The 22,204-nt window shown below is 48.5% G+C and overlaps 1 protein-coding gene across 1 annotated transcript in view; it reads left to right on the top strand.

Annotated features, from left to right (window-relative positions):
• LOC135057129 (oocyte zinc finger protein XlCOF7.1-like) overlaps nucleotides 1-21,907 on the top strand; it is a 105,302-nt gene extending 83,395 nt beyond the window's left edge. Inside the window, exons 3-7 of the mRNA XM_063963025.1 lie at nucleotides 2,018-2,115; nucleotides 14,896-15,873; nucleotides 17,468-18,698; nucleotides 18,975-19,027; nucleotides 21,809-21,907. Coding sequence (XP_063819095.1) covers nucleotides 2,018-2,115; nucleotides 14,896-15,873; nucleotides 17,468-18,698; nucleotides 18,975-19,027; nucleotides 21,809-21,907 — 2,459 coding nt within the window. The remainder of the gene's footprint in view (nucleotides 1-2,017; nucleotides 2,116-14,895; nucleotides 15,874-17,467; nucleotides 18,699-18,974; nucleotides 19,028-21,808) is intronic.
• The last annotated feature ends 297 nt before the right edge of the window (nucleotides 21,908-22,204 follow it).

Below are 22,204 nucleotides of genomic sequence, written 5' to 3'. Positions count from 1 at the left end.
CACCTTTAAAAACTTGTGCAGTTCCTCTTTCCTGCCTGGGGTGTCACTCTCTGCTCTGGCGCTTCTCAGAACACTCTGCTCTGTATCTCAGCACTAAAATGCAGAGCAGAGTGTTCTGAGAAGCACCAGAGCAGGGAGCGACAATCCAGGCAGGAAAGAGGAACTGCACATGTTTTGAAAGGTGCAGGGTGCTAGAATGGAACACTACGTAGATAACCCTCTTTCTCTGAAGTCCACAGTGTTCACAGGGATCCCACCCTGAGGCACCTGATTTGAGAATCTGTACACTTACTAACCCCTTCCTGTCCTTAGGTATAGAAGTGTGTGTATGTTCTTCTCACTAATAGGTCTCCCTCTTGAACTGCTCCTGCCTTGAGCTTTGAAACAAACTGAATTGCCTGAGCCGGGAGGCGGGAATATAGGGGGCTGGCCCATAGCATCCTGGGAGTCTGAAAAGCTTAGCTGTTTGGTGCCTGTTCCGCTGTCGCTACTATATATCCCAAGGTAGATCCCGTGGACTTCAGAGAAAGAGGGTTATCTAGGTAAGTCAACCATAACCTCTGCTTTTGTTATTTATGGGCTGTTTTGTGAGGATTTCTATTACCGTATATACTCGAGTATAAGCCGACTTTTTCAGCACGTTTTTTTGTGCTGAAAAAGCCCCCTCGGCTTATACCTGAGTCAGTGGAAGGAGGGACACGGAGGGCACAGCGCGCGGCTCTCCTGTGTCCCTCCTGCGTCTCCGTCTCCGGCAGCGCGTGTGTGTGTGGTAAATGAACTGCCCTTTCGTGAGCTCTGATTGGCTCACGAACCGGCACTTCATTTAACACATACACGCTGCCGGAGACGGAGACGCAGGAGGGACACAGGAGAGCCACGCGCTGTGCCCTCCGTGTCCCTCCTTCAGAAGACAACGTGGGAGCGATGGAGGGTAAGTACCCTTCCTGGCACTGTGGGGCATATCTGGCAGCATGAGAGCACATCTGGCACAGTGGGGCATATCTGGCAGCATGGGGGCACATCTGGCACAGTGGGGCATATCTGGCAGCATGAGGGCATACCTTGCACTGTGGGGCATATCTGGCAGCATGAGGGCATATCTGGCACTGTGGGGCATATCTGGCACTGTGGGACATATCTGGCACTGTGGGGCATATCTGGCAGCATGAGGGCATATCTGGCACTGTGGGGCATATCTGGCAGCATGAGGGCATATCTGGCAGCATGAGGGCATATCTGGCAGCATGAGGGCACATCTGGCACTGTGGGGCATATCTGGCACTGTGGGGCATATCTGGCAGCATGAGGGCACATCTGGCACTGTGGGGCATATCTGGCAGCATGAGGGCATATCTGGCAGCATGAGGGCATATCTGGCAGCATGAGGGCATATCTGGCACTGTGGGGCATATCTGGCAGCATGAGGGCATATCTGGCAGCATGAGGGCACATCTGGCACTGTGGGGCATATCTGGCACTGTGGGGCATATCTGGCAGCATGAGGGCACATCTGGCACTGTGGGGCATATCTGGCAGCATGAGGGCATATCTGGCAGCATGAGGGCATATCTGGCAGCATGAGGGCATATCTGGCAGCATGAGGGCATATCTGGCACTGTGGGGCATATCTGGCAGCATGAGGGCATATCTGGCACTGTGGGGCATATCTGGTAGCGTCTCCTTAAATTCACATTGACTAACATAACACTAAGAGAATGTCAGGATAATCTGTGAGGATGTTCTTTTTCTATAGTGTGTATCATTGTGTGTGTCAGGTGCCTATAAGGTGTCAGGATGTCACTGTCTATGTCTCCATGCAGGAGGGGGAGTATATAGAGGAACACAGGGGTCTGTACAAGGACGTGATGATGGAGAATCACCGGCCCCTCACATCACTGGGTAAGAGGAGACTGTCATGTATTGTACAGGGGAGAGCAGGTATGGGGGCCCCTATATACACACATCATCTGATAATCACATATATACACTGTACTCAGTCACTGTGTGTCTCCTACAGATGGTCCCAGTAACAGAGCTACCCCAGAGAGATGTCCCCGTCCTCTGTATTCCCAGGACTGTACAGAGGAGAATCACAGGATCCCACAGAAGGATCAGGTAGGTGGGATTTAGGGTCTCACCAATATACCAAAGTGACTATCTGTGACCGGACACCTGCGACAGTTCCGCCATCACAGAATGGGGTCCAGGTCACAAGGGATCTGGCCAATTAGGGGATTCCCGCTTACCGTCAGTAACCGCCTGTTACTGACTCCACCCACTGCGCAGTGGGCGGTTACTATGCTGCCACCACCAGACTCCTTCCTGCGGTGTCTGGAACCATAGTTCTGCTGTGTATGCGTCGACACGCTGTCTTACCACACCTGTGTGGCGCTGACCGATCCCCAATAATCGCTTGCCCAAGCACGGAATGTTAGCTGGCGTAAGGCAGAGCTTGGAGACGCTGGGTGTACCCAAAACAGCCGAATAACGGGGCTATGTTTGGCATAACCCTGCAGGTCAGAAGATGAAGCGTCGTCTTGAGGCAAAAGATGTTTATTCGCTCAAATAGTTCTAAAAAGAACTCTTCCTTAATTCTAGGGGCAACAGCAATACAGCAGATGTTCACAGCAGACAGAAGATGGTGTATATCCCACTGAGGCTCACAGGAACCTTTTTATACAGTAAAACCACTCTGAATCTCATGGGGTAGTCCCACCCTGAGTCTTTTCCACCCAATCACGATATCTTACAAAATCTAAATAAATAAATTACATTTCTCTAACGTCCTAGTGGATGCTGGGGACTCCGTAAGGACCATGGGGAATAGACGGTCTCCGCAGGAGACTGGGCACTCTAAGAAAGATTTAGGACTATCTGGTGTGCACTGGCTCCTCCCCCTATGACCCTCCTCCAAGCCTCAGTTAGATTTCTGTGCCCGGCTGAGCTGGATGCACACTAGGGGCTCTCCTGAGCTTCTAGAAGAAAGTATAGTTTAGGTTTTTTATTTTCAGTGAGACCTGCTGGCAACAGGCTCACTGCATCGAGGGACTAAGGGGAGAAGAAGCGAACCTACCTAAGTGGTGGTAGCTTGGGCTTCTTAGGCTACTGGACACCATTAGCTCCAGAGGGTTCGAACACAGGCACCGATCTCGTCGTCCGTTCCCGGAGCCGCGCCGCCGTCCCCCTTACAGAGCCAGAAGCAAGAAGAGGTCCAGAAACTCGGCGGCTGAAGACTTCTGTCTTCTCCAAGGTAGCGCACAGCACTGCAGCTGTGCGCCATTGCTCCTCATGCACACCACACACTGCGGTCACTGATGGGTGCAGGGCGCTGGGGGGGGGGCGCCCTGAGCAGCAATATTTACACCTTGGCTGGCAAATTAACACCATATATCCCCAGGGGCTATATAGGTGTATATTAACCCCTGCCAGATACATTAAAATAGCGGGAGAAAGCCCACCGAAAAAGGGGCGGGGCATTCTTTCTCAGCACACTGGCGCCATTTTTCCCTCACAGCTCCGCTGGAAGGAAGCTCCCTGGCTCTCCCCTGCAGTCCTGCACTACAGAAAAGGATAAAAAAGAGAGGGGGCGCACAAATTAGGCGCAGTATAAGTATATATGCAGCTATAAGGGGAAAACACACTTTTATAGGTGATATCCCTGTGATATATAGCGCTCTGGTGTGTGCTGGCATACTCTCCCTCTGTCTCCCCAAAGGGCTTTGTGGGGTCCTGTCCTCTGTAAGAGCATTCCCTGTGTGTCTGCTGTGTGTCGGTACTGCTGTGTCGACATGTATGAGGAGGAAAATTATGTGGAGGCGGAGCAAATGCCTGTGAATGTGCTGTCACCCCCTGAGGGGTCGACACCGGTGTGGTTGGAATTATGGAAGGAATTGCGTGAAAGTGTCAACTCCTTACACAAAAGGTTTGACGACATAGGACAGCCGGCTACTCAGCTTGTGCCTGTTCCAGCGTCTCAAATGTCATCAGGGGCCTTAAGACGCCCGCTACCTCAGGTGACAGATACAGACGTCGACACGGATACTGACTCCAGTGTCGACGGTGATGAGACTAGTGTACCCTCCAATAGGTCCACCCGTTACATGATTGAGGCAATGAAAAATGTTTTAGACATTTCTGATAATACCCCAGGTACCACAAAAAAGGGTATTATGTTCGGTGAGAAAAAACTACCTGTAGTTTTTCCTGCATCTGAGGAATGAAATGAGGTGTGTGAGGAAGCGTGGACTTCCCCTGATAAGAAATCGATAATTTCAAAACGATTATTGGCAGCGTACCCTTTCCCGCTAGAGGATAGGTCACGTTGGGAAACACCCCCTAGGGTAGACAAGGCGCTGACACGCTTGTCAAAGAAGGTGGCACTACCGTCTCCGGATACGGCCGCCCTGAAGGAACCTGCTGATAGAAAGCAGGAGAATACCCTAAAGGCTATTTACACACACTCAGGCATTATATTGCGACCAGCGATTGCATCAGCTTGGATGTGCAGTGCTGCTGCTGCGTGGTCAGATTCCCTTTTGGATAATATTGATACCATGGATAGGGACAATATTTTGCTGACGCTTGAACATATAAAAGACGCAGTCTTATACATACGTGATGCACAGAGGGATATTTGCCGGCTGACATCACTTGTAAGCGCTATGTCCATTGCCGCCAGACGGGGGTTATGGACTAGGCAATGGTCCGGTGATGCCGACTTAAAGCGACACATGGATGTTTTACCCTATAAAGGGGTGGAACTGTTTGGGGATGGTCTTTTCGGACCTAGTGTCCACAGCTACGGCTGGGAAATCAACCTTTTTGCCACAGACTGCGCCACAGCAAAAGAAAGCACCGTATTATCAGGTACAGTCCTTTCGACCCCAGAAACACAAGAGGGCTAGAGGCTCCTCCTTTCTGCCGCGAGGCAGAGGTACAGGAAAAAAGCTGCAACACACAGCTAGTTCCCAGGAGCAGAAGTCCTCCCCTGCGTCCGGTAAGTTTACAGCATGACGCTGGGGCTGCTCAGGTGGACCCGGGCACGGTGGGGGCCCGCCTCAGAAATTTCAGTGCACAGTGGGTTCTCTCACAGGTGGATCCCTGGGTCCTTCAAGTAGTACTTCAGGGGTACAGGCTGGAATTCGAGACGTCTCCCCGCCCCCCGCCGTTTCCTAAAGTCTTCCTTACCGGCAACTCCCTCTGCCAGGGAGGCAGTGTTGGTGGCTATTCAGAAACTGTATTCACAGCACGTGATTGTCAAGGTACCCCTCCTTCAACAAGGAAAGGGTTACTATTCCACACAGTTTGTGGTACCGAAACCGGATGGTTCGGTGAGACCCATCTTAAATCTAAAATCCTTGAACACTTATATCAAAAGGTTCAAGTTCAAGATGAAATCGCTCAGAGCGGTTATTGCGAGCCTAGAGGAGGGGGACTACATGGTCTCCCTGGACATCAAAGATGCGTATCTTCATGTCCCCATTTACCCTCCTCACCAGGAGTACCTCAGATTTGTGGTACAGGACTGTCACTATCAGTTCCAGACGCTGCCGTTTGGGTTATCCACGACGCCGAGGGTCTTTACCAAGGTAATGGCCGAAATGATGATACTCCTTCGCAAGAAAGGTGTTTCAATTATCCCGTACTTGGACGATCTCCTGATAAAGGCGAGGTCCAAGGAACAGTTGGTAGTGGGAGTAGCACTTTCTCAGGAAGTGCTGCAACAGCACGGCTGGATTCTCAATATTCCAAAGTCGCAGCTGGTTCTGACGACACGTCTTCTGTTCCTGGGAATGATTCTGGTCACAGACCAGAAAAGAGTGTTTCTTCCAGTGGAAAAAGCAGAGGAATTGTCATCTCTGGTCAGAGACATCCTAAAACCAGGAAAAGTGTTGGTACATCAATGCACACGAGTCCTGGGAAAAATGGTAGCTTCATACGAAGCAATTCCATTCGGAAGGTTCCACGCAAGGACGTTCCAGTGGGACCTGTTGGACAAATGGTCCGGGTCCCATCTCCAGATGCAACAGCGGATAACCCTGTCGGCAAGGACCAGGGTGTCGCTGCTATGGTGGCTGCAGAGGGCTCATCTACTAGAGGGCCGCAGATTCGGAATACAGGACTGGGTCCTGGTGACCACGGATGCCAGCCTTCGGGGCTGGGGGGCAGTCACACAGGGCAGAAATTTCCAGGGGCTGTGGTCAGCTCAGGAGATATCGCTGCACATAAATATTCTGGAGCTAAGGGCCATTTACAATGCCCTAACTCAAGCAAGACCCCTGCTTCAGAACCGGTCGGTGCTGATCCAGTCAGACAACATCACGGCGGTCGCCCATGTAAACAGACAGGGCGGCACAAGAAGCAGGAGGGCAATGGCAGAAGCCACAAGAATTCTCCGATGGGCAGAGAATCATGTGCTAGCACTGACAGCAGTGTTCATTCCGGGAGTGGACAACTGGGAAGCAGACTTCCTCAGCAGGCACGACCTCCACCCGGGAGAATGGGGACTTCATCCAGAAGTCTTCCAGATGCTGGTAAACCGTTGGGAAAAACCACAGGTGGACATGATGGCGTCCCGCCTCAACAAAAAGCTAAAAAGGTATTGCGCCAGGTCAAGGGACCCTCAGGCGGTCGCTGTGGACGCTCTAGTGACACCGTGGGTGTACCAGTCGGTTTATGTTTTTCCTCCTCTACCTCTCATACCCAAGGTATTGAGAATAATAAGAAGGCGAGGAGTGAGAACTATTCTCGTGGCTCCGGATTGGCCAAGAAGAGCTTGGTACCCGGAACTTCAAGAGATGCTTGCAGAGGACCCTTGGCCTCTGCCGCTCAGACAAGACCTGCTGCAGCAGGGACCCTGTCTGTTCCAAGACTTACCGCGGCTGCGTTTGACGGCATGGCGGTTGAACGCCGGATCCTAAAGGAAAAAGGCATTCCGGAGGAAGTCATCCCTACCCTGATCAAGGCAAGGAAGGATGTCACTGTAAAGCATTATCACCGCATTTGGCGGAAGTATGTTGCTTGGTGTGAGGCCAAGAAGGCCCCAACGGAGGAATTTCAACTGGGTCGATTCCTACATTTCCTGCAAGCAGGTGTGACTTTGGGCCTCAAATTGGGGTCCGTTAAAGTCCAGATCTCGGCCCTGTCAATTTTCTTCCAAAGAGAACTGGCTTCACTGCCTGAAGTTCAGACTTTTGTCAAGGGAGTTCTGCATGTTCAGCCTCCTTTTGTGCCACCAGTGGCACCTTGGGATCTCAATGTGGTCTTGGAATTTCTAAAATCACATTGGTTTGAGCCACTTAAGACTGTGGATTTAAAATATCTCACGTGGAAAGTGGTGATGTTGTTGGCTCTGGCTTCGGCCAGACGTGTGTCAGAACTGGCGGCTTTGTCCTGTAAAAGCCCCTATCTGATTTTCCATATGGATAGGGCAGAATTGAGGACACGTCCTCAGTTTCTCCCGAAGGTGGTAACAGCTTTTCACTTGAACCAACCTATTGTGGTGCCTGCGGCTACTAGGGACTTGGAGGATTCCAAGTTTTTGGACGTGGTCAGGGCCCTGAAAATATATGTTTCCAGGACGGCTGTAGTCAGGAAGACTGACTCGCTGTTTATCCTGTATGCACCCAACAAGCTGGGTGCTCCTGCTTCTAAGCAGACTATCGCACGCTGGATTTGTAGCACTATTCAGCTGGCGCATTCTGCGGTTGGATTACCGCAGCCTAAATCAGTAAAAGCCCATTCCACGAGGAAGGTGGGCTCATCTTGGGCGGCTGCCCGAGGGGTCTCGGCTTTACAACTTTGCCGAGCTGCTACTTGGTCAGGGGCAAATACATTTGCAAAATTCTATAAATTTGATACCCTGGCTGAGGAGGACCTGGAGTTCTCTCATTCGGTGCTGCAGAGTCATCCGCACTCTCCCGCCCGTTTGGGAGCTTTGGTATAATCCCCATGGTCCTTACGGAGTCCCCAGCATCCACTAGGACGTTAGAGAAAATAAGAATTTACTCACCGGTAATTCTATTTCTCGTAGTCCGTAGTGGGTGCTGGGCGCCCATCCCAAGTGCGGATTGTCTGCAATACCTGTACATAGTCATTGTTACAAAAATCGGGTTTTGTTGGGAGCCATCTCTTCAGAGGCTCCATTTGTTATCATACTGTTAACCGGGGTTCCTATCACGAGTTATATGGTGTGATTGGTGTGGCTGGTATGAGTCTTACCCGGGATTCAAAAATCCTTTCTTATTGTGTCAGCTCTTCCGGGCACAGTGTCCTAACTGAGGCTTGGAGGAGGGTCATAGGGGGATGAGACAGTGCACACCAGGTAGTCCTAAATCTTTCTTAGAGTGCCCAGTCTCCTGCGGAGCCCGTCTATTCCCCATGGTCCTTACGGAGTCCCCAGCATCTACTACGGACTACGAGAAATAGAATTACCGGTGAGTAAATTCTTATTTTTAAAAGGATATAAATGCATAAAGCAATTTCCTACTTCCTGTCACACAAAGTTTGATATCATTTAAACTGCTTCCTTTACCACCTGGTAATTTACAAGTCTCCTTTGATCACACAGATTTTATAGTTTATACAGCAGTGTCTGTATTTGTACAAATGGTACAGGAAAACAACTTCTACAAAGTATAGAAATTGTTTCCCCCTGCCATTCACGTATCTGGAGTGAATATTCAGGAAATCATTGAAAACAAACTGATTTCCCTAATAGCATAGACACACCAAAAGACCACCTAGGGGTCATTTCACAGGAAGTGCTGTAACCAAAGCATTGGTCATTTCACTCTTACACCTTCTCACAGGAACTGCAGAACCCAAGCACATTACCTGCGGTGCCCTGACCAACACATCAAAAGATCTGATTACACTAGAAGGTTACGGAGCATATGACTTCCTATGTGAGAGTGTGCTATGACTTATTCTATAGTCACTAAGAGCATCTTGGATACAAATACATTATAAAACGTGCAGTGTATAACTCTCCAACTGCGCACAGCACAGTGATATAACATAGACACATTTTTAAACACTCTGCTCCCGGCGCCGTTAGTACATTTGAATGGGGCGCCTAGCGCCCATTGTCTCTGTAAAATGGCGCCGGACACTGAGGAATAACCCCTTTAGTGCCGCTGACGCCATTGTCCCTGTGGCTGACGGGATCTCCGGCTACACTATCCCTATATGATCTGTAGAGAAGCTGTGTGTCTTATACAGTGATATTCTGTTGTTCAGTCTTAAAGTAATCAGACATTACTAAAGTGTTATTTCGTCCTAGTGGATGCTGGGGACTCCGTAAGGACCATGGGTAATAGACAGGCTCCGCAGGAGACTGGGCCCTCTAAGAAAGATTTAGTAGTACTGGTGTGCACTGGCTCCTCCATCTATGCCCCTCCTCCAGACCTCAGTTAGAATCTGTGCCCGGCTAGAGCTGGGTGCTTTTAGTGGGCTCGCTTGAGCTTGCTATTAAGAAAGTATTTTAGTTAGGTTTTTTATTTTCAGAGAGCTTCTGCTGGCAACAGACTCTCTGCTATGTGGGACTGGGGGGAGAGAAGCAAACCTACTAACTGCGGGCTAGGTTGCGCTTCTTAGGCTACTGGACACCATTAGCTCCAGAGGGTTCGAACACAGGATCTTAACCTTGGTCGTCCGTTCCCGGAGCCGCGCCGCCGTCCCTCTCGCAGAGCCAGAAGACAGAAGCCGGCAGAAGCAAGAAGACATCGAAATCGGCGGCAGAAGACTCCTGTCTTCACATGAGGTAGCGCACAGCACTGCAGCTGTGCGCCATTGCTCCCACATTACACCCACACACTCCGGTCACTGTAGGGTGCAGGGGGGGGGGCGCCCTGGGCAGCAATTAGGATACCTCTTGGCAAAAAGACACATATATACAGCTGGGCACTGTATATATATGTACGAGCCCCCGCCATTATTTGTACATAGAAGCGGGACAGAAGCCTGCCGCTGAGGGGGCGGGCCCTTCTTCCTCAGCACACCAGCGCCATTTTCTCTCCACAGCTACACTGAGAGGAAGCTCCCCAGGCTCTCCCCTGCAGTATCAAGGTAGAAAAAGGGTAAAAAAGAGAGGGGGGGGAACATAAATTTAGGTGCAAATTATCATAAACAGCAGCTACTGGGTAAACACTAAGTTACTGTGTAATCCCTGGGTTATATAGCGCTGGGGTGTGTGCTGGCATACTCTCTCTCTGTCTCCCCAAAAGGCCTGGTGGGGTCCTGTCCTCAGAGCATTCCCTGTGTGTGTGTGCGGTGTGTCGGTACGTTGGTGTCGACATTTTTGACGAAGGATACGTGGAGGCAGAACAAGTGCAAATGAATGTGGTGTCGCCGCCAACGGCGCCGACACCTGATTGGATGGATATGTGGAAGGTAATAAATGATAATGTAAGCTCCGTGCATAAAAGGTTGGATAAAGCTGAAGCCTTGGGACAGTCAGGGTCTCAACCCAGGTCTGATCCTGGAGCTCAGAGGCCGTCAGGGTCTCAAAAGCGCCCACTATCCCAGATGGTTGACACAGATGTCGACACGGATTCTGACTCCAGTGTCGATGACGATGATGCAAAGTTGCAGCCAAAAATGACTAAAGCCATCCGCTACATGATTATAGCAGTGAAGGATGTATTACACATATCAGAGGATAACCCTGTCCCTGACAAGAGGGTTTATATGTATGGGGAAAAAAAGCAAGAAGTGACTTTTCCCCCTTCACATGAATTAAATGAATTATGTGAAAAAGCGTGGGATTCCCCCGATAGGAAAGTAATAATTTCCAAGAGACTACTGATGGCGTATCCTTTCCCGCCAACGGATAGGTTACGCTGGGAATCCTCCCCTAGGGTAGACAAAGCGTTGACACGCTTATCTAAGAAGGTGGCCCTGCCGTCACAGGATACAGCCGCTATAAAGGATCCTGCAGATAGGAAGCAGGAAGGTATCCTGAAGTCTGTTTATACACATTCAGGTACTCTACTGAGGCCAGCAATTGCTTCGGCCTGGATATGTAGTGCTGTAGCAGCATGGACAGATACTCTGTCTGAGGAGATAGATACCCTGGACAGGGAGACTATTTTACTGACCCTGGGGCATATCAAAGGCGCTGTTCTATATATGCGGGATGCCCAGAGGGACATTTGCCTGCTGGGCTCTAGAATAAACGCAATGTCGATTTCTGCCAGAAGGGTCCTATGGACTCGGCAATGGAGAGGTGATGCCGACTCTAAAAAACACATGGAGGTTTTACCTTATAAGGGTGAGGAATTGTTTGGGGACGGTGTCTCGGACCTAGTTTCCACAGCTACGGCTGGTAAGTCAAATTTCTTGCCATATATTCCCTCACAGCCAAAGAAAGCACCATATTACCAAATGCAGTCCGTTCGTTCACAAAAAAGCAAGAGAGTCAGAGGTGCATCCTTTCTTGCCACCATGCAGCTAGTTCCCAGGAACAAAAGTCCTCCCCGGCTTCCACTAAATCCACTGCATGATGCTGGGGCTCCACAGGCGGAGCCAGGAGCGGTGGGGGCGCATCTCCGAAATTTCAGCCACCAGTGGGTTCGCTCACAGGTGGATCCTTGGGCTATACAAATTGTGTCTCAGGGATACAAGCTGGAATTCGAAGTGACGCCCCCTCACCGTTCCTAAAATCGGCCTTGCCAGCTTCCCCCATGGAGAGGGAGGTAGTGTTTTGGCGGCAATTCACAAGCTATATCTCCAGCGGAATAGTAACCCCTCCTTCAACAGGACGGTTCGGTCAGACTCATTTTGAATTTAAAATCCCTGAACATTTATCTGAAGAAATTCAAGTTCAAAATGGAATCGCTCAGAGCGGTCATTGCAAGCCTGGAAGAAGGGGAGTTTATGGTGTCTCTGGACATCAAGGATGCTTACTTGCATGTCCCCATTTATCCACCTCATCAGGGTACCTCAGGTTTGTGGTACAGGACTGTCATTACCAATTCCAGACGTTGCTGTTTGGCCTGTCCACGGCACCGAGAATATTTACCAAGGTGATGGCGGAAATGATGGTGCTCCTTCGGAAGCAAGGAGTTACAATTATCCCATACTTGGACGATCTCCTCATAAAGGCGAAGTCCAGGGAGCAGTTGCTGATCAGCGTATCACACTCTCAGGAAGTGTTGCGACAGCACTGCTGGATTCTGAATATTCCAAAGTCGCAGCTGATTCATACGACGCGTCTGCCCTTCCTGGGCATGATTCTGGACACAAACCAGAAGAAGGTGTTTCTCCCGGAGGACAGGAGCTCGTGACTCTGGTTAGAGACCTCCTAAAACCAAAACAGGTATCGGTGCATCACTGCACGCGAGTTCTGGGAAAGAGGGTGGCGTCATACGAAGCCATTCCCTTCGGCAGGTTCCATGCGAGGATCTTTCAGTGGGATCTGTTAGACAAGTGTTCCGGATCGCATCTTCAGCTGCATCGGCTGATCACCCTGTCCCCCAGGGCCAGGGTGTCTCTTCTGTGGTGGCTGCAAGGTGTTCACCTCCTCGAGGGCCGCAGGTTCGGCATACAGGACTGGGTCCTGGTGACCACGGATGCAAGCCTCCGAGGATGGGGGGCAATCACTCAGGGAAGAAACTTCCAAGGGCTTTGGTCAAGTCAGGAGACTTGTTTGCACATAAATATCCTGGAACTAAGGGCCATATACAACGCCCTGAGTCAAGTGGAGCCTCTGCTTCGAAACCAACCAGTGCTGATTCAGTCAGACAACATCACTGCAGTGGCCCATGTAAACCGCCAGGGCGGCACAAGAAGCAGGGTGGCAATGGCAGAAGCCACCAGGATTATACGTTGGGCGGAGAATCACGTACAAGCACTGTCAGCAGTGTTCATTCCGGGAGTGGACAACTGGGAAGCAGACTTCTTCAGCAGGCACGACCTCCACCCGGGAGAGTGGGGACTTCATCAAGAAGTCTTCACGCTAATTGCAATTCGATGGGACCTGCTACAGGTGGACATGATGGCGTCCCGCCTCAACAAAAAGGTAATTGCGCCAGGTCAAGGGACCCTCAGGCGATAGCTGTGGACGCACTAGTAACACCATGGTTGTTCCAGTCGTTCTATGTGTTTCCTCCTCTTCCTCTCATACCAAAGGTGCTGAGAATTATAAGAAAAAGAGGAGTGAGAACAATACTCATTGTTCCGGATTGGCCAAGAAGGACTTGGTACCCGGAACTGCAAGAAATGCTCACAGAGGACCCATGGCCTCTGCCTCTCAGACAGGACCTGTTGCAACAAGGGCCCTGTCTATTCCAAGACTTACCGCGGCTGCGTTTGACGGTATGGCGGTTGAACGCCGGATCCTAGCGGAAAAAGGCATTCCGGATTAAGTTATTCCTACGCTGATAAAGGCTAGGAAGGACGTGACAGCAAAGCATTATCTCCGTATATGGCGAATATATGTTGCTTGGTGTGAGGCCAGGAAGGCCCCTACAGGGGAATTCCAGCTGGGTCGATTCCTGCACTTCCTACAGTCAGGAGTGACTATGGGCCTAAAATTAGGGTCCATAAAGGTCCAGATTTCGACCCTATCCATTTTCTTTCAAAAAGAACTGGCTTCACTGCCTGAGGTTCAGACGTTTGTTAAGGGAGTGCTGCATATTCAGCCTCCTTTTGTGCCACCAGTGGCACCTTGGGATCTTAACGTGGTGTTGGGTTTCCTGAAATCCCACTGGTTTGAGCCACTTAAGACCGTGGAGCTAAAGTATCTCACGTGGAAAGTGGTCATGTTGTTGGCCTTAGCTTCGGCTAGGCGTGTGTCAGAATTGGCGGATTTGTCATGTAAAAGCCCCTATCTGGTTTTCCATATGGACAGGGCAGAATTGCGGACTCGTCCGCAATTTCTACCAAAGGTGGTGTCATCTTTTCATTTGAACCAACCTATTGTGGTGCCTGCGGCTACTCGTGACTTGGAGGATTCCAAGTTGCTTGACGTTGTCCGGGCTTTGAAGATTTATGTAACCAGAACGGCTGGGGTCAGGAAGACTGACTCGCTGTTTATCCTGTATGCATCCAACAAGCTGGGTGCTCCTGCTTCAAAGCAAACTATTGCTCGCTGGATCTGTAACCCGATTCAGCAGGCTCATTCTGCGGCTGGATTGCCGCATCCAAAATCAGTGAAAGCCCATTCCACAAGGAAGGTGGGCTCTTCTTGGGTGGCTGCCCGAGGGGTCTCGGCATTACAGCTTTGCCGAGCTGCTACTTGGTCGGGTTCAAATACATTTGCAAAATTCTACAAGTTTGATACCCTGGCTGAGGAAGACCTTGTGTTTACCCATTCGGTGTTGCAGAGTCATCCGCACTCTCCCTCCCGTTTGGGAGCTTTGGTATAATCCCCATGGTCCTTACGGAGTACCCAACATCCACTAGGACGTTAGAGAAAATAAGATTTTACTCACCGGTAAATTTATTTCTCGTAGTCCGTAGTGGATGCTGGGCGCCCGTCCCAAGTGCGGTCTTTCTGCAATACGTGTATATAGTTATTGCTTAATAAAGGGTTATGTTATGTTGGCATCCATTGGTTGATGCTCTGTTGTTTGTTCATACTGTTAACTGGGTAAGTTTATCACAAGTTATATGGTGTGATTGATGTGGCTGGTATGAGTCTTACCCTGGATTCCAAAATCCTTTCCTTGTAATGTCAGCTCTTCCGGGCACAGTTTCCTTAACTGAGGTCTGGAGGAGGGGCATAGAGGGAGGAGCCAGTGCACACCAGTAGTACTAAATCTTTCTTAGAGTACTCAGTCTCCTCCGGAGCCCGTCTATTCCCCATGGTCCTTACGGAGTCCCCAGCATCCACTACGGACTGCGAGAAATAGATTTACCGGTGAGTAAAATCTTATTTTTGTTGTTATTCAGGATGAGCACCTTTCTGATATGAAGGCCGAAGATACAGAGGGAGAAGAAGAGACGTATGTGACTGATATGAAGGCAGAAGATACAGAGGGAAAAGAAGAGACGTATGTGATGGATATGAAGGGAGAAGATGAGACGTATGTGACTGATATGAAGGCAGAAGATATAGAGGGAGAAGAGACGTATGTGACTGATATCAAGGCAGAAGATATAGAGGGAGAAGAAGAAACTTATGTGACTCATATGAAGGCAGAAGATATAGAGGGAGAAGAGACGTATGTGAATGATATGAAGGCAGAAGATATAGAGGGAGAAGAGACATATGTGACTGATATAAAGGCAGAAGATATAGAGGGAGAAGAAGAGACGTATGTGACTGATATGAAGGCAGAAGATATAGAGGGAGAAGAGACGTATATGACGGATGTGAAGGCAGAAGATACAGAGGGAGAAGAAGAGACGTATGTGACTGATATGAAGGCAGAAGATATAGAGGGAGATGAAGAGACGTCTGTGACTGATATGAAGGCAGAAGATATAGTGGGAGAAGAAACGTGTGTTACTGATATGAAGGTAGAAGATATAGAGGGAAAAGAGACGTATATGATTGATATGAAGGCAGAGTATATAGAGGGAGAAGAAGAGACGTATATGACTGATATGAAGGCAGAAGATATAGAGGGAGAAGAAGAGACGTATATGACGAATATGAAGGCAGAATATATAGAGGGAGAAGAAGAGACATATGTGATTGGTATGAAGGCAGAAGATATAGAGGGAGAAGAAGAGACGTATGTGAGGAGAGATCAGAAGTGTAATGAAGAGGAAATGCCTACAGATATCAGCACAGGTAATAATTTTTATTACAGAAAAGAGTCACATATTCTCCTTGCTGCATCACTACAGAAGTCTCTTCCCCTACACCCTCCTCTGTCAGTACAGACTAATGAGGGAAATGTATCTGCTCAATGTGGGAGTCAGGTAACATCAGCCCCTATTATACTGCTCTCTCCCTCACATCATGTCATTGTCTTACCTGCCCAGAGATCTGGCCAGTATCCTCCCCACACTCTCTGGTGTATCTCATACATCAGGAGCCATCATCCCCTATTATACTCCTGCTCTCCACCTCACATCATGTCACTGTGTGTTACCAGCCCAGAAATCTGACCAGTCTCCTCCCCACACTATCTGGTGTATCTCATACATCAGGAGCCATCAGCCCCTATTATACTTCTCCTCTCCCCCTCACATCATGTCACTGTGTGTGTAACCAGCCCAGAGACTTGACCAGTCTCCTCCCCACACTCTCTGGTGTATCTCATACAACAGTAATTAGGTCATCACTATAATGATTGACTTATTGGCTTAATTTACTAGCATAAGTCTGGTGGGACTATTCTACCTGGGGATGACCAGAGGACCATATAGAGGCTGCTGTTGCAACATACATATCCACCTGGAGCACTTTGTGTAGTGTGGAAGCAGATGTTGGTAGTTCAGCCCACAAGTGTTCTGTATGTATGTGTGGGAGCAGTCTGGATAGATATTGTGTTTAGCAATGTCAGTAGCTGAAGAGGCTTCCTGTTCTGTAATGCTGGCCTGTGTACGTTACATAGCAAAGTCTGCATTACGTGGGGGAGAGATAATCATTGGTGATGTGACATCTGCATGTCCCTGTGGCTGGGGCTATGACATCTGTGATTGTGGGAGCAGAAGACAATATTTTATCTGTTCTCCGAGAGTCTTACTTGATGTTAGTACATTTATAATTGTAATAATGTGGTCATAGGTAATAAGTTGAAATTTAACAACTAAACATTATTCATAATAGTGACACGGTGGTGTAGTGGTGAGCAGTGTTGTCTCGCAGCATTAGTGATGAGTTCAGTTCCCAACCAAGGTTCTATCTGTGTGGAGTTTGTATGTGTTTCCTACAACTCTGCAAAAATCATACTGGTAGTTTAATTGGCTTCTGACATATATGAACCCTAGTGTGTCATATGGAATATAGATTGTTAGCTCCACCGGGGCAGGGAATAATGTGATTTTCTAGTTATTCTCTGTAGAGCAGAGTAATATGTGTGCACTGTATATAGAACTGTGTATTATAATAGTTATATTATTTCCAGCAGATGGAGGCACAAGCAGGAATTCCTTGGAGGGAGATCTCATCTTGTCTGCAGAAAGTAAAATAGAAGATAACACCACACAGGATTCTCCAGGAGACATCCCCATTTCTCTAACTATACATCCAGTACCTGATACTTCATCTGATCCCTCTAATCCAGATGACTGTTCATGTAATACCTCAGATTTTGTTACACATCATGCAGCTCATACATGTGATAAAATATTTCCATGCTCTGAGTGTGGGAAGAGTTTTGCACGCAAATTACAACTTGTTATACATCAGAGAAGTCATACAGGTGAGAGACCATTTCCATGTTCTGAGTGTGAGAAATGTTTTCCACTCAAATCACAGCTTGCTAGACATCAGAGAATTCACACAGGTGAGAATACATTTCCATGCTCTGAGTGTGGGAAATGTTTTCTGTATAAATCAGAACTTGTTATACATCAGAGAAGTCACACAGGTGAGAAACCATTTCCATGTTCTGAGTGTGGGAAATGTTTTATAGTCAAATCACATCTTGTTGCACATCAGAGAAGGCACACAGGTGATAAACCATTTCCATGTTCTGAGTGTGGGAAATGTTTTCTGTATAAATCAGAACTTGTTATACATCAGAGAAGGCACACAGGTGAGAAACCATTTCCATGCTCTGAGTGTGGGAAAAGCTTTGCACTCAAGTTACATCTTGTTAGACATCAAAGAAGTCACACAGGTGAGAAACCATTTCCATGCTCTGAGTGTGGGAAAAGCTTTGCACTCAAGTTACATCTTGTTATACATCAGAGAATTCACACAGGTGAGAACCCATTTCCATGCTCTGAGTGTGAGAAATGTTTTCCACTCAAATTACAGCTTACTAGACATCAGAGAAGTCACACAAGTGAGAATACATTTCCATGCTCTGAGTGTGGGAAATGTTTTCGGTGTAATTCAGAACTTGTTATACATCAGAGACGTCACACAGGTGAGAAACCATTTCCATGCTCTGAGTGTGGGAAATGTTTTCTGTGTAAATCAGAACTTGTTATACATCAGAGACGTCACACAGGTGAGAAACCATTTCCATGCTCTGAGTGTGGGAAACGTTTTGCACGCAAATCACAGCTTGCTAGACATCAGAGAAGTCACACAGGTGAGAATACATTTCCATGCTCTGAGTGTGGGAAATGTTTTCTGTATAAATCAGAACTTGTTATACATCAGAGAAGTCACACAGGTGAGAAACCATTTCCATGCTCTGAGTGTGGGAAATGTTTTCTGTGTAAATCAGAACTTGTTATACATGAGAGACGTCACACAGGTGAGAAACCATTTCCATGCTCTGAGTGTGGGAAAAGTTTTGCATGCAAATCACATCTTACTAGACATCAGAGACGTCACACAGGTGAGAATACATGCTCTGAGTGTGGGAAATGTTTTCTGAGTAAATCAGAACTTGTTATACATCACAGAAGTCACACAGGTGAGAAACCATTTCCATGCTCTGAGTGTGGGAAAAGTTTTGCACGCAAATCACATCTTGCTAGACATCAGAGAAGTCACACAGGTAAGAACACATTTCCATGCTCTGAATGTGGGAAATGTTTTCTGTGTACATCAGAACTTGTTATACATCAGAGAAGTCACACAGGTGAGAAACCATTTCCATGCTCTGAGTGTGAGAAAAGTTTTGCACGCAAATCACAGCTTGCTAGACATCAGAGAATTCACACAGGTGAGAATACATTTCCATGCTCTGAGTGTGGGAAATGTTTTCTGTGTGAATCAGAACTTGTTATACATCAGAGAAGTCACACAGGTGAGAAACCATTTCCATGCTCTGAGTGTGGGAAAAGTTTTGCAGGCAAAGCGTATCTAGCTAAACATAAAAAATTACACAGGAGTAAAGCATTACTATGATCTGATACACAACAGGGTTGTAGCAACACTTTATTGTATTGGACAGGTCCGGACTGCCCATCTGTCACCTCTGGCATATTCCAGAAGTGCCAATGGACTGTTGGTTTCATCCAGTTCCACAGAGATATAGGAAGGCTGTGTGCAGCGCAGCCTCTGGCTCTCTGGTTTAGCCGCCCCTACTTCCCAAAGTGTCTACCCCACACCCACCCCATAAATAATTACATACATTGTGCATTAGGGAACACATATTGTTTTTTCTTACACAGAATTACCCCTCCCTTTTAGCACCTCAGTGACATCACAATCTGATTGAGCAGCTTGCCATTATGTGCATTGTATTTAGAGAGGCATGGGTGGGTCAGCATTAGGATGGATTGCTTACTCCAGAGTGCCTTTGGAGAAGTTAGGGGTGTCTCCAGGTAAGCTGGCTCTCAGATACTGTAGGAGCCATCATGTGGCCTTACACTGGGCATTCAGACCCAGACATATATGTAATTATTTGTGGGGTGCAGTGGCCCCTATGTCAGTATGGCTGCAGTGATCGCAAAAACGCGCTATGGCGCGTTTTTTACCCGTTTTTGAAGACATGGGACTCCAGTTTACAAAGTGGGAGGGTCCCCAGGGACGCGCTCCTCAATAGCCAATCCCTAAGGGGGATTTGTTTTAACTGACACGCTAGCCTCGGGCTGAATGATATAAAGAGGAGGTGGAGCCAGTTTCCCCTCCTCTTTGGCGCCTGGCTGCTTGCGGAGGCCGGGTGACTTGGTGTCGGTGAGTGAATAGTGCGGCTGGTGAACGGTTTACGGGGGGGGGGGGGATTGCCACAGCTTCTCTGGGGGGTGCTGGCAATGTGCAGGGATCGGCGTCCTCCATGATCTAGTGGGTAAGGCTGGGCTTTGTGACTGGGGCTTCCCGCGGTGCCTCGAAGCAAGAGCAGCAGCGCGGCCACTGCCTCAGATGGCACCGCGAGAAGCCCCAGTCACAAAGCCCAGCCTTACCCACTAGATCACGGAGGACGCCAATCCCTGCACTTGTGGTGCGTTCCCTGTCTGTGTCCCTGTGTCTGCTACGGCCCGGGGGGGGGGGGTGGAGGACGACGGTGATTACTGCAGTGGGCCTCAGTGCTCTTACCTGGTGCAGTGTGCCTCAGTGCTCTTACCTGGTGCAGTGTGTCTCAGTGATCTTACCTGGTGCAGTGTGTCTCAGTGATCTTACCTGGTGCAGGGTGCCTCAGTGCTCTTACCTGGTGCAGGGTGCCTCAGTGCTCTTACCTGGTGCAGTGTGTATAACATGCTCTACAGGGCGCATTGTGTATAACGTGCTTTACTGGGCGCATTGTGTATAATGTGCTTTACCAGGTGCAAAGTGTATAAGTCCTCTACCTGGTGCAAAGTGTATAACGTGCTGTACCTGGTGCAAAGTGTATAACGTGCTGTACCTGGTGCAAAGTGTATAACGTGCTGTACCTGGTGCAAAGTGTATAACGTGCTGTACCTGGTGCAAAGTGTATAACGTGCTGTACCTGGTGCAAAGTGTATAACGTGCTGTACATGGTGCAAAGTGTATAACGTGCTGTACCTGGTGCAAAGTGTATAACGTGCTGTACCTGGTGCAAAGTGTATAACGTGCTGTACCTGGTGCAAAGTGTATAACGTGCTGTACCTGGTGCAAAGTGTATAACGTGCTGTGCCTGGTGCAAAGTGTATAACGTGCTATACCTGGTGCAAAGTGTATAACGTGCTGTACCTGGTGCAAAGTGTATAACGGGCCGTACCTGGTGCATTGTATATAACGTGCTGTACCTGTTGCATTGTGTATAACGTGCTGTACCTGGTCAAAGTGTATAACGTGCTGTACCTGGCGCAGTATGTATAAAGTGCTCTACCTGGCGCAATGTGCATAGGAGGTTCTACCTGGTGCAATGTGTATAAGCGGCACTACTGTGTGGTGTAATGTGAATTGGTACTATTATGTGGCCACACCCCTTCCCCACGAAGCCACGCCCCTAAAATTTTGTGACGCACCTTCGGCGCGCATTCCCTATGCTTTGCGGTCTGGTAGGTGGGACACCAATTTACTTCCTGCCTAAGGGCACCAAAATGTCTAGTTACACCTCTGGTGCAGGGTGTCCTGCATGCTACACAGCCCAGCAGCATTGTCACCCCCATCACCCCAGCTTGCAACACTTTTGTAGTGTCCAAACAAGAATAAGTTTAAAAGAACCTTCATTCTGATGGGACCCAGAAAAAGACCGGTAGGACCCCAATTTTCAAAAGTGAGGAGTCCCTGGGACCCACTTTTTTTTGGACTCAGCGCGATCACTGATGGCTGGGCGGCTTCAGTTTTGCACACCCTAACACTTTATTAACACTTATGATTTTCCCTATCACTTTGTATATATTTTTGTATTATTTTAATCACACTTCACATACATAGCACTTAGGTGCTTCTTATTAACCCTTATTAACTTTCACCTGTGTACTGACCTGGGGTAGCTGACCTCTGCCGACGTGATGGGGTCTTGCACCCCGGACCCATACCTAGTATTAGGGACCCCCAGTGACGGAGAAGCCTTGCCGATCGGCCTTGGGGCTTAACCCTGTAGCTGCAGATATACGCAACTAAGATCTCCATTATATCTGATTATTATGTAGTATTATTTTTCACTCAGTGTGCATTAGGGAACACAAATTGTTTTTTCTTAGACATCAGAGAAGTCACGCAGGTGAGAATACATTTCCATACTCTGAGTGTGGGAAATGTTTTCTGTGTAAATCAGAACTTGTTAGACATCAGAGAAGTCACACAGGTGAGAAACCATTTCCATGCTCTCAGTGTGGGAAAAGTTTTGCAATCAAATCACGTCTTGTTACACATCAGAGAAGTCACACGGGTGAGAAACCATTTCCATGCTCTGAGTGTGGGAAAAGTTTTGCAGGCAAATCGTATCTAGTTAAACATCAGGAATCACAGGAGTAAAGCATTACTATGATCTGATACACAATAGGGTTGTAGCAACACTTTATTGCATTGGACAGGGCTGTACTGCCCATCTGTCACCTCTGGCATATTCCAGAAGTGCCAATGGACTGGTGGTTTCATCCAGTTCCACAGAGATATGGGAAGGCCGTGTGCAGCGCAGCCTCTGGCTCTCTGGTTTAGCTGCCCCTACTTTCCAAAGTGTCTGTCTCCATGTAAATGGGGGGGGTGTGCAGTAAGTCCACGCCCCTTACAGCACGTCCTCGTGTGTCATGTCCTTGCGCCCCCCCCCCCGTG

This window comes from Pseudophryne corroboree, chromosome 3 (assembly GCF_028390025.1).
Source record: "Pseudophryne corroboree isolate aPseCor3 chromosome 3, aPseCor3.hap2, whole genome shotgun sequence".
Classification (NCBI taxonomy): domain Eukaryota; kingdom Metazoa; phylum Chordata; class Amphibia; order Anura; family Myobatrachidae; genus Pseudophryne; species Pseudophryne corroboree.
The sequence above is the reverse complement of the archived record's forward strand: the minus strand, read 5'-3'. Positions and strand labels throughout refer to the sequence as shown.